Source organism: Microtus oregoni, unplaced genomic scaffold (genome assembly GCF_018167655.1).
Source record: "Microtus oregoni isolate MIOR12 unplaced genomic scaffold, Mior012 000002F_ref0000024, whole genome shotgun sequence".
NCBI lineage: Eukaryota > Metazoa > Chordata > Mammalia > Rodentia > Cricetidae > Microtus > Microtus oregoni.
Window position 1 is genome coordinate 73,268,064 of NW_024543061.1, and position 12,825 is coordinate 73,280,888.

Sequence of the window (12,825 nt, forward strand, 5' to 3'; positions counted from 1 at the left end):
TGTGGATATCTGTGCTTTCCGATGGTCTTAGGTGACCCCCTCCCCAGGAGTTCACGACCCATAGGCTGAGAACTGCTTCTAGGAGAAGGGTCTGAGGTCTGAGGTGGAAGAGAAGGAAGGGAGGACAGACCAGAAAGGGAGTAAGCTCCATTTCCACCTGCCTCTCTGTTAACCTTGCCGTGCTCCTGCCACATATACCTTAAGGGCAGAGAACAAAGTTCTATACCAAACTTTAGAAGCTGAAGCTGGGCAGGTTCCTTGGATGGCCCCTGGGGAAATTGGGACAGTGTGGAGAGAGAGGAAGCTGAGCGGAGCAGTTCTTCATGTATGGGTAGGGTGGTATGTCCCAGAAGCTCTCGGCATTACATTGGTCACCTGTTTCATGGTGAAAGACAGCACAGTGGTGATTCACTCAGGAGGGGGTACAGTTAGCACAGAGATTAATAAGGCTGCCAAAATTCTGTTGTGAGACAAAATCATTTACCATATGTCTTCACTTGTTTCCGTCTTGATTTCAGACGGTGATTCTCAGTCTCAGCTGCAAACATCAGAATCAGAATCTAGGAGGGTTAATGTTAATTAATATTAGGCTCACATCCCCACTGACTCTGATTTGCTTGGATACTGGGGCTAATTTAATTTGTTTAAGTTCTTCTGGATAATTCTGATGTTCAGCCAAGATCGAGAATACCTGATCAAAAATGTATGTTTTCCTAAATTGTTAACTGATCCCGAATCCCCAAGGTACGTACGAATCTAAGTATATTTTTCATATACCATCGAATAATTGAATAATAACAGTTTTAATGAAGGCATGGGATCTTATATAAAATAGATGGTTAATTGGTCTTTAAAACACGGTAAGAGTGTAGTACTTGAGTTTCCTTATATTTTTAGCTGTTTCATATTCTGCTCACTGGTGTTATTATTGTACATGTATACTCTCATATTTCATTCTCATTTTGGTTGCTTATTGTTGAAAGCAGTATTAATACCAGTGGCATCTCTGTAGTAATAATCACTTATCAGCAAGACTCGTTTCAATAATAAATCACCAGAAACCCAGACTCCCAGATCTCTCTAACGTTGACCACAGTGAGGAAGGAGCTGACTCTTTCTAATCCTGATCCTTTGGGCCAACGAGTTGGAAAATTCCGTAGGTTTTGTTTCTGACAAGTACAGATGGAGACTTATTTTCTGAGGGTAGAGTCCCAAGCGTGCCACACTCAGGACTGGTTGCAAGGTAGTGTGTCTCCTGTGTGGGGTGGGGGACGTCACAGGATTCTGCTTCCTCGGTTTGGTGCCTTCACATCGAAGACCAGTTGTCTCCCATTTAAAATACCAGGATAGGTTTGATTCTTAAAGTCTGCGGTAGGTGGGACTTTCCGTCACTCTTCAGAACTGGACCTTGTCTGTACCGAAATCCTGTCATTCTGAAAGCCCAGAAATACTATATAAGGCTCTTCTCATTTTTTTTCAGCAGCATGATGTAGCAGTAAAGGCTGGATGTTATTAGCCTGGTGTCTCAGGAACACTGGGATGGGGACTTACTATTTCTTTATTGCTTTTAAACAGTGTTAAGTGGTTGCATTGCAAATTGTTTTGGTAGTAAACATTTGCTAGAGACGTAAATCTTTGCTGACTTAATTTAAGCTCATTTCTCTAGATACAGTTTTCGGGACTTTTCCTCCTGCCCCCTCTCCATTTAGTTTTATTTCACAGCCCAAGGCAGCCTAAGAATAACCTAATAGGTCCAGAACAAGAGAATTCTTCTAACCTTGATAGTTCTTGTGGCCTGCTGGAGTTAGGGGATCAGTTAAGACCCCAGCCTTTCTGGAGCTGCCTAGCCTGGGCCAACAGCACAGCTCTCCAAAATGCAGGCTGTCACTGAGTGTGGCTGACATTGGGATTAGAATGTCAACCTGTCCTCACTCTACTGGCTGATTTTGAAAACCTTAAGTTTCTTATTTGCCACAAGTGGCCCACTTAAGCTGTGAGTGTGTTACGAAGAAACATCATAGGATTGAAAGTCTTCTCAGTTTTAAAAGAGATCTAAGCTACTGCCGCCGCCACCACTCCATCCCGCCCCCAACAGCCTTTGCTACCAACTTGCTGGCATTGTGAGCCTGACTTCCAGGATACAGTCATTAAAGAAAGAAGAAATAGAACGGTGCTGTGTAACAGAGAAGAAAACTATGGGGGAGGCGGGGAAGAGGTGAGAGTTTAGGAAGCCACACAAGCAGGTAGTGGGATTCATAGTTACTGCTCCGGTGCCTTAGCAGTCTGCAAGAGTCTGTCTGACCTTGGACTTCACCTCAGCCCAGGCTTTCAGTGCCCTAAATCCCAGGATAGCTCCCACACCAGGGGCACAGTGAGGGACTCACAGGGGCTATCGTGTGGCAGTTGCACATGCCTGGGAGGTCTCTTCTCATTTGTGGGACGAAATTGAGAAGCCTCGCTAATAGCGCCCCCGATACAAGTAAATAGCAACTCTCTCAGTTCATTACTTGTTAGCCTCAGGCAGGGACTGCGCAGATTGGCTAATTGTAATAGCCAAACCATTAAAGGGAATAGCATTAATGGAGGAGAAAGCCGCTAATATGGTAGCTGAACTTGGCCACTGTGTTGTGCCCAGGGTAGAGGCTGCTGCTAACTGAAGTACCTGTTCGTTCTGCCTCTGGAAATTGCTGGGAAGAAAGGATTTAGTGACCCTCTTTCAAACGGTGAATCCAAAACTCAGGGGCATCTCTGGGTAACTCTGACATTGAACTTAATTTTTCCCAGAGGTAACACTCAATAATTATGCATAAGTAAAAATACTCACCTTTCCTACGGTGAACAGTGCTGCTGGAACACTCTGAGAGCACACACACTTTTATGGCGTCTCTAGGAGCCGGGGTATGAACTGCCAAGCTCATCAGTTCTCAGCTTCAAGCAATTGTGGCATCATAGCCGGGACTAGGGTTCAGTCTAGGGCTGGGAATGGCATGAATTTAATTTTCCTGTCCAGATCTGAAGCTTGTAACCTTGCTTGCATGTGCATGATGCTGGAGCCCAGCCAAATGAGCTAACCATCCGTGCATCCAAAGAGCTGGGCCAGCTCCATAGTCCTCCCTGGAAACCACAACCTGGCATTAAAAGGGATCCCAGCTCTAGCTGCCGCTTGCTATTCATGTCAGAAATATCTGAGAAATTCAGAAAAGTTAAAAAAAAGGAAAGAATTTTATGCCGTCTCAGGAGTGGAAAGTGTCTTAATTAAAATATTTTAAAATTGGAACAATAAATGTATTTGAGGTGGTTTTTGTTTTTCTTTCTTTCTTTTTTTTTTTTAAAGCTTTTGTACCCTAGTTCTAAAATCTCCTGCTTTTAAACCTTGTATCCAGTACAAGCTTAGGGTCTAATTGATAAGACAAGTGGATATAATGTTCAGGTTGTATTTGGGACCACTTTTGTGTACACTATTGTTAACAGGCTTTGGCTTCCCAGAGACTCTCAGACTCTATCAATGCAGCATCTTGGAATTATAAAGCCCTTGTGTGAGCCCCCAGTGCATGCGGAAGCCCCTTTTAGAAAACCTCCCTGTCTGAGCCTCAGTCAGCTTTAGAGGAAGCAATCCCACACAGGTAATGCCGAAGCTGTTGGCTGGTCCTTTCCCCTAGTGCTCAGGTCTGTATTACCCGGCTCCACCTCCTAAGTCTACAGTTGCTGTTGTTTTAGTTTGAGTAAGTATCCTCCAAAGGCGTGGCACTACTGGACAGTAAAATAACCTTTTAAGCGATGGGAACTTAGGGACTGGAAAGATGCCCCAGTGGTTAAGAGCACTGGCTGCTCTTCTAGAGGACCTGGGTTTGATTCTCAGCACACACAAGGTGGCTCACAGCCGTCTGTAACTCCATTCTGTGGGATCACATGCCTTCTGTGGGGCTCTGTGGGCACCAGGCACATGTGGGCACATGAGGCAGATGACTTTTTTTAAGGGGGAGGGGAAGGAAGGGAAGAAGAGAGAGATTGGAAGTAGTAAAGATCTTCAGATCATTGGGGACATGCCATTGAAAGGGACATTAGGATAGATCAGTCCCTCCTTTTCTCTGCTTCCTTGTTTTGAGTTAAGTGATCTAAGCTCTCCTGCCAGCTTTTGCTGCCTTGTCACAGACCCAGAACCACAAGGGCTGTTGATCTCAGGCTGTAACCTCTAAAATTGATAGCTAAGACAAGACTTTCCTCTTTTTCACACATTGAATGTCTCCGTACTTGCTACAGTGATAGAATGCTGACTGACACACAAGGGGTCCCCCGTTCTTATACTTACTCGTCTGATACTGAAAGCTGCCATTGAGGATCCTAAGACTTAAAGGGTCGGAAGAACACTGACCACTTTTGTCCTTGCTGACTTTACCCTTCCTCATTTAGGAGTGTCCATCCCCAAGCCCTTGATAGAGCCTTTCCTGGACAATGTCCACTGTGATTTCTGAGGTCAGACCTACCTCCTTATGGCATAAGATGTTCCTGTTGTATCAAGTCAGTGTTGACAGGGTCCTGTCCTCCTAGCTTTTTTTTTTTCTTTTAAAAAAATCTCACCTACGTATTTAGATTTGTTGTTCTTGAAGAATTGGAAAGAATTTAGTAAGAGAAATGGCTTCTTGTTGTTAAAGAAAACATTAGAGATAAAGAGTAAGATATTTTTGCTCGGCAGTAGCCAAGATCAGATTTCTGTACAGTGTAAAGCAGTTAAACACACAAGCAATCTCTAGATGCTTCACTGGGTCCTACTGATTGTCTCAAAGTAAGCACACACCCCTGTGTGAATTCTGATGATTGTTCCTGTGCAGAGGCTATATGGGGACAAATTTCACAAACATTATATACTCTCTGTGTTTTAGCCAAATTCATTTACTTACTGCTCATAAGATACATTGCAGGCTTAGGAACGTGGATACCTAGGCTTTGACAGTTCCGTTGGATGAGCCACTGGTGTCCCCTGAGAACTGAGGTCAGGTGCAAAGCTAGGAGCTATCCCAAGGACACTGCACTTGATACAGCTGCAGCTTAGGTCTTAGGGTTCCCCGTAAGCTACAAAGCTGTTATCGAATGGCCAATGGTACTTAAATGCAACTTCTTGTTCCTCCTTCTTAGAGGCAGTTCACTGGAGTGGAGTTAGATCAGCCTACACCTACATTCCCAGCGCTGCTGTCTCCCAAGCTGGTGACTGAACAGGTTGCCTAATCTCGCCCGACAATCTTCAGATCACGTTTCCTACTGTGAGCTGGAGATAAGGATGATGTCCTGGCAGCTTTCTTGTGGGGTTGAAGTAAAACAACCCCCAATGAGAAGCACACAACTTCTTTTAATGGTTTCTGGATTTTTGAAGTGACTGTATTTTCCAGCTGTTTATATTCCGAGATGTATGTGCCTAAGTGTTCATATGTGATATGGGTAGAATGATATGACATTGTTTTTCTTTTTACTATTGTTTTCTTTTGTTGTTGTTGTTGATTGTTTGCAGTGCTGGGACTGGAACCCAGGACCTTGTGTGTGTTGACTAAACTCTACCACTGAGCTCCACCGCTAGCTCCACCATAGAATTTAATTTCTAGAAAGCCAACGACTTACAAGTTGTTTAATTAATAATGCCGAGTATAGGCGTGGACTCAGTGAACACTGAAATACTTCTTGATGTTAGGGAAGGAAGCGTCTTAGTGATGCTTTAGTGCGAGGCTTAGTCACAGAGCTTATTATGAATGTGCTTTCCCCTTAACACAGCTGATAAGTGTGGGGGAAAGGAAGGCTGAAGGCAGAATGATTTAACTTTGTCCGTTTGACAGACACAATGCATTGTCTTCTCATTTTCGGGTGAAACTGGTGGTGAGGGCAAGAAACCACCTGTTTTGTCCATCTTCATAGGGTTCCAGAGAAAACGGTGCTTGGTTAGATCAACAGAGCCTAGTTCTTGGGAAGAGCCCCACCAGCTGAGTGTGTGACTGTCCGGCGCACCCTCTTCCTAGGGCAGCTTGGGCCATTAGGCTAACTCGGGGAGGAGGCTTCAGAGACCAGGAATGTGGTTCCCACCCATGTAACTTCCCACAGGGAACTCCCATTTGTCTTCCTTGAGATACTGTTATGTATCCTGCCAGCGAGTTTTAAAAAGCAGACACCATTTGGGTTATCCTGGGGCTGTCCGCATATCCTGCTGCTTTGATAAAATAGCCTGACAAAAAGCAACTTAACCAAGGATTACTTTGGTTCCCATTTCCATGGATAGTTCATCATGATCAGGAGATCATTGTAGCATGAGGTTGAGACAGCTGGTTCTGTTGCTTCCACAGTGCAGAAAGAGAGTGTCCTTGTTTAGCCTTTCTCTTTTGTGTGTAGTCCAGGACCACAACCCAGGGAATGGCGCCTCTCACCTTAGGCTGGTCCCCTCACCTCAGTTGTCCTAATCACAGGCATGCCTCCAGGCTCATCTCCCTGTTGATTCCAGAGCTGATTGAGTTGGCATTTGAGATGCCATTAACCGTGACATTGATTATTCCTGCTTGTTTAGCAATCACAGAGCAGACCTTGTCAGAGGAGGGGTTTCTCCTGCGCAGTCTATTGATATTGGCTACACAACAGGCATTGGCTTTCCCCTAACTTTTAGAGACTGGGCTGGTCTGATCTCTCTGCTGCTTGTACATCCTATCTGGGTTTCGTGTCTCTTGTGGTAGACAGTAGCACGCAGCAGGAGAGAGGCACCTGTGGTGGAATTCTTCCCATAACTCCAGGAAAAGTCACCACTCCGTCCTATGACACGCCTCAGGACTTTCTATGCAGGCTTCAGAAACCAAATTGAAGATAGAATCTCGGTGTTTGCACTCTGGTTGAAGCAATCTCTAGAAAGAATTCCTCAATCAAGGACATCTAAGCTTTTTGAAATAACTCGTTAACCGTCTTTGCACAGGAACACCGGCTTTACTCCTGTTCTTGATTCACAAAGTGCTTTGTCTATATTCCCAGAAGGGGTTTGATTAGCAGTGGGCGCTAACCCAACCCCTCAGCCTTTTCAGATAGCATGTGAATGGACCAGAGTAGTCCTCATAATTTGCAGCAGTTCTATATTGAATAATTCAGGAGAGGCGAGTCCTCATGGTGTTAGTAGTTCTATGCTTCTGACCCTTCTAGACCATGTGGCCTGAGGACGGGGGAGTGGAAGCCAAGATGCCATTTTCCTGTGCTAGACGAGTGAGCCTCTTTTACATGAGCATTTCAAGTTCACAGGCTAAAAATAAGCAGAATAAAATCGGTACCCTTCATTAGCCCTTCATGCTCTGTGGACGGCATTAAAGGGAGATGTAAATAATTTCCAATTCAGTGCGGTGCTCTTGTAGGAACATGCGTTTTAAACAGCGTTCTACAATGGTTAGTAACATTTGCATTTCAGCCCTCGCCTTCAACCGTTTCGGCTTTCCTTTGCCTCACCGAAGTTCTTTTGTACCTTCTTCACTCCTCATGGAGATTTCAGTTGATGTCAGAAGTCACAGCACTTCCCTTTGGTTCAGCCACTTGGTGTGGCAGGTTGTGTCTGCAGACTTGAGAGCAGCATTCCCCTACCTCCCAGCATCTAAGCAACAATGCACCCGCCCACATCAGCATGTTTAATCACAGCGTTGACTTCCAGCCGTGGCTCATGCTTTACAATACCTGAGTGCATTCATATCCCTGTCTATACAATTTAATTTAATTAGAGCCAGGCTTATAATCCCCGTGGGGAAAAATCCTGAGTGCTCCCAGTTTTAAAATAAAGTGCCTTTGGCTTTCATCTGGCTGACAATTTGCTTTAGAGGTGAACGAGCCAACGGCTACTAATCTAGACACCTTTTCTTCGGGTAGAGTCAAACACGAGGAATAGCGGTGGTGAGAATTAAGGGGCCACTTGATTTAGAATGTTGGATGTGAGTCCCCTTTAAGCCCCTCTGTGTAAAAGTCTCTGAGATAGCCATGCCTAGCTTTTCTAGTAGCCGGTAGCTGCTGATGAGCCAGTATAAATGTTAAGCACATGGCTATAGTGAAAGAGTAAAAACTGAGTACCCTGTAAGTCAGGCTAGAAGTTAGACAGAGTGCATTCAGTCTTCAGCGTGGGCTTCCTAGCTGTTTATTCTGTTCTTCTCAGAAAAGAGCCCACACACCAGGTAACAGCCTCCCAGGGTCTTTGCTGGCTGCTAAGCCCCGGGGTCCAGTAGGTAATCGTTGTTGCCCACAGGTTGCTCAAGGCCTGAGGAGCACAACTGGCCTTTTCCCCTTTGTGGTTGAAGTAGCTACTCCCATGTTGTGGATGGGGTCTGAACCTTTCACAGCCTAACTTCCACTTACAGCTTCCCAATCAGGTTCCAGAATCAATCAGGCTCTGGCCTGCTGCTGGTAGATCTCGTCATGCAAGAGTGTGACTCTCTCTAATACTACTGGACAGGGAGCATCACACAGGGTCCCAGAGCCAGCACTGACGCATGCCATCACTGTAGTTGTGAGGTCAGGAACTTTGTAGAAGTGAACGCTTACTAAGCAGCTGCAGTGTGCCCAAGACACAGCACAACAATAAAATCGCAGTCAGGAATAGATGCACTATGAAGGTGACTCCAGCCAGACCCTGGTTGCTGGGCTGATGGTAAATCTCCCACAATACAAAGTAGAAACTTCTGTGGTGGGAGACTGCCATGAACTGGCCTCCTCTCTTACAGACAAGCATGAGGTTCTTGTGAGCCCTTGCTTTGAGATAGAGCTCATTATATTATGAAGTACCATGTCTCTCTCTCTTTTTTCTCACCCTTGTGCATGCCATTTGAGGACCCCTTGACGGTACTGGGCTTCTCCATCAATAGTTTCACTTATGTAAAAAATATAACAAAACAAAGTTGTTTGTGGCCTGGAGTTAGCTATTGATAACTAAATGTGATTAGACTGGGGGCTTGTTTGAGGAGCATAGAGAATTTATTCAGTGATGTCATAGTCGTGTAGTTGAAGTGCTCAAAAGCTTATTTGCACCTGGAATGGGGAGCCCTCTCCAGATTTAAAATGCACTTCGCATATACAAGAGAGGTTGTTGCCTCTCTTACCCACAGGCCCCAAAACAGACACTCAAACACTAGAAAGAGTAACTTACGTGTCTATTAGAATTACTTGGAATAGCCAGTGTTTAGGGTTTCTGTCTGTCTGTTTGTTTTGTTTTTAAAAAAGGGAAGTTGGATGTTTTGCATCTTGAGACATCTTGGTTGACATAGAAATCCAGTCTAGGTACATGGGAACCTAGATTGGATTGAGAACTTTATCAGGATCGTTGAATGATGCATGTTTAAACAGTACTCTGGCTGACTCCTTGCTGCTCGAAGATGCCTTAGGGGAAGTATGGTGATTCCATATGGAAACTATAGTGTATTTATTTTCATTTAAAATTAAAATTTACCATGCCAAGTGCTGAACTTTCCAGGTTCTGAGCAGAAGAAAGCTTGACTTTGGTTCCAGGGCCAAGAGGACTTCTGCTCTCCCCCTTCCTTCCCCTTGCCTATTTGATGAAATACACAGTTTTAAAGATCTGTCTTTCCAAAGAAAATGTAAGGACCTGCCCTGCAGGAGCCCCCACCCCCCACTTTTTGAGGCTCAGCCTTATGTAGCCCAGGCTGGCTCTTTTGAACTTCTTGTATCTACCTTTCAAGGACTGCACACCTGACCAGACCCTCCTGGCTTCACCCTCGTCTAGAATTTACTATTGCTGCTGAACTCTATTTTCCTAGTCTCAACTTACTGATCTTTCCTCCAAGCTGATTTTTGGACCTTGCATTTCTCGCTTTTGTTTGTCCAGCTATATCAAAGGCACTGTTGGAAGTCAGGTGTCCGTGTGGACTGCAAGTCGGGCTGGTGGTTGCTGTGTAGATTGCAGCTGCAAATTGTGCGTCTGCACTTGCTGAACACAGTAGTTGTTTCCAAGGTACTAATATAAAAACCCTTCTCCGATCGCTCGTTGGGCTTTAATTGACCCAGCAAATACTGATTGTGTAAGGTTGAATGTTGGGTCTCCTATAGCCCTGCTCACCTCCTTGTCTGCTGACGAATATCTCAGTCATTGTCAAATAGGTTTTAAAAGATCCCTGGAATACTTCAAAGAGAAAGGAAATAATTGCTTGTGATGGGAAGGAAGAGAGAGCAAGGGGATCCTTGTTCATGTAGATATTGAAGAGGAGACGTCTAAACACTGGCTGTTTGGGGTTGTGGTTTTGGTATAGCGAGATAGTGAAAGAAAACGTAATTAAATCATCTGGGGCTCTAACTCAGTCGGTAAAGTGCTGAGCGTGTACGGAGCTCTGCGTTCAGTCCTTAGCATGGTCACACGTGTGTGTAATCTCAGCATTCAGAAGATAGAAGCAGCAGGAGTATCAGGTTTTGGAGGACAGCCTGAGCTACATACATAGTGAGTTGGAGGCCAACCTGGGCTGTCAGAGACCACTTCTCAGAAATGAAGACAAAAAAAAAAATCTAGATCTTAAGTCTTTGGACTTAGAAACCGTCACTTTCCCACTTACTGGTACAGCTCGCTCTTGCTGGATTCGAGTATCGAATCATACTCTGATTAGAAGCTGGGGATCTTGCCAGAGAAGCGGAAGCTTGGTTTGAATGCATTGGTGACATTCAGTATGTGACTTGGAAGAATAATGTTGGGGAGTTGCTTTGAAAGGCTACTCTCAGACTTCTTGTTTTCCCTTGCTCATCTTGCCCCATCCTTATTCTGGTAACAAACCAGTGGTATGGACCCCTATTGACCTGAGCCCAGTTTTTAACCTTTCCATTGTTTATTTGCTTGTTTTGTTTTTAAACTAAAACAGAAGGCATTTAAAAGGTGCTATTACTCGAGGGCATGCCTAATCCGATGATGCCAGTGGGCTGCATGTATCCCAGGGTAACTGTGTCTGTGCCCCAACACAGTTGTTGACAGTGGGGCCATGCTGTGGCATCAGATGGTTGGATACCTCTGGTAGGGGCTCTCTGGGCAGACCGCTGTCGCACAGGCCCCTCCCGCCTTTTGCTCAGTTTCCTACCTCCATTGCAACATTTCATTTTCTTTTCTCCCTCCCCTTTTCCTAACAGCAGGAACGAATTTCATATACACCTCCGGAGAGTCCAGTGGCCAGCTACGGGTCCTCAACTCCGCTTCATGTTCCAGTGCCTCGAGCGCTCAGGATGGAGGAAGACTCGATCCACCTGCCAGCGCACCTGCGTGAGTGTTTACCTTCGAGGTGATGGAGGTTGGGAAGGGGAAGCGCGCACAGAATGCTGACCCAGGTGGATCCATGGGAGAAGCTCTGGCTCTGAGATGGTGCTCGCGGGACTTGGCCAGCTGTCCTGGAATCTTTGACCTTCTCCCCATAATGGCTCTGAAAAGTTTGACATTCTTGACCCTTATTTTCTCAATATTTTCATTCGTATCTGATGAAGACATGACTGGGGGGGAAAAGCTAGAAATACCTAACATATGACAGAGTTAATGTAATCTAGGAGGCCAAATGAGTTGTTGTTTTTTCCTCGAGGTTTTTATCTCTAAGTTCATGCTTACTCCAGCTTCGTATTTTATTTTATTCGGTTGTGAATTCAGACTCATTGTTTTTAAAAGTTATTTGTGAATGGGGGAGGGTGTGATTGGGGTGTGTGCCAGGGTACGTATGTGGAGATCAGCGGCAGGGCATCTTTGGGGAGTTGGCTCTCTGTTTTCACCGTTGGTGCTGAGGAGCTGTGACCTGGCAAAGCGCCTTCCCTTGCCGCACTGCCCCCTTCCCTTGACCCCTGCTTTATTTGTAAGCCACAGCCTTCCCTTCTCTAAGGTCCCCAGTTTCTCCATATACTGGCTGCTTTCCTTCCTTTCATTTTTATGTACCATCACATGTCCTCCCCTTCTTCTCTTATTTACTCATTCCCCTCTCCCTTCCTTTTCTTGGCCATACTCTGCCTCAATGACTTCACCCTACTCCGAGTTGTCAACTGCATCTTGGCTGAGCCTTGGGACCAGCGTGCCCCTATGATCAGTGTTAGTCTCCAAAGCATCGACCCCTGCTGTGTCCTTTCTGTCTGCTCCTCTTCTACTGGTACCCAGCCCAGGGGATAAAATGTGACTGGAGCATCCAGAACAAAGGAATCACCTGACTTCCCACCCTCTCCAGTTGTGTCCAAGAAAATGCTAGTTCCTCTGGCTTGAATGTCTTCTCGAGGGCACGTGTCCAGGTTCTAATGGGCACTGGGGTAGCATTTAGGACTTTGCAACGTGATTCCCAGTGACTCGAATGTCACATAGTCCTTCTCGGTGTCCCTTGGCATGATGGGGGTCCCTTGGTTGTCCTGCTTTCTTTATCTGTCCCTCTTCAGAAGATGGCTTCTTGAGAGTAGGGAACAGTGGGGGACAGAGGGTTCATGATTTGTATTGGGGTTGGATCTCGGCCGGTAGTGTTGGGTCATCCCTTCTGCTTATAGTTCGGATGATTGGTAGGATTCATCTGGGACACTGGAATCCTCCCTTCTCCCGCCATATTGTGTATAGAAAGTGTTACCTCCCGTGACCCAGACATCCCTGTGTCATATCTTAAACAGAGAGGCAGAAGGCACAGTCCCGTTTTCCACCGCACCCTCCACAGTGGTCTTGCAAAGCAGAGGTGGTGTCTGTAGAGCTGCAGGCAGGGTCATCCCTAGAGAGCGGAACTCTTGCGGCACTAGAGGAGCAGAAGAGCGGGAAAAGAAACAACAAGCCGTAGCAAATTTGCCTCCAGATACCGTCCTGTGACCAGTGTATTTCCTTCAGGAATGTTACCTTGGGTA

The 12,825-nt window shown here is 45.6% G+C and overlaps 1 protein-coding gene across 1 annotated transcript in view; it reads left to right on the forward strand.

The window, feature by feature from the left end:
• The window catches only part of Etv6 (ETS variant transcription factor 6), a 235,564-nt gene that overhangs the window by 87,774 nt on the left and 134,965 nt on the right, over window positions 1–12,825 (forward strand). Inside the window, exon 2 of the mRNA XM_041634058.1 lies at window positions 11,110–11,239. Within this exon, the coding sequence (XP_041489992.1) occupies window positions 11,110–11,239 (130 nt within the window). The remainder of the gene's footprint in view (window positions 1–11,109; window positions 11,240–12,825) is intronic.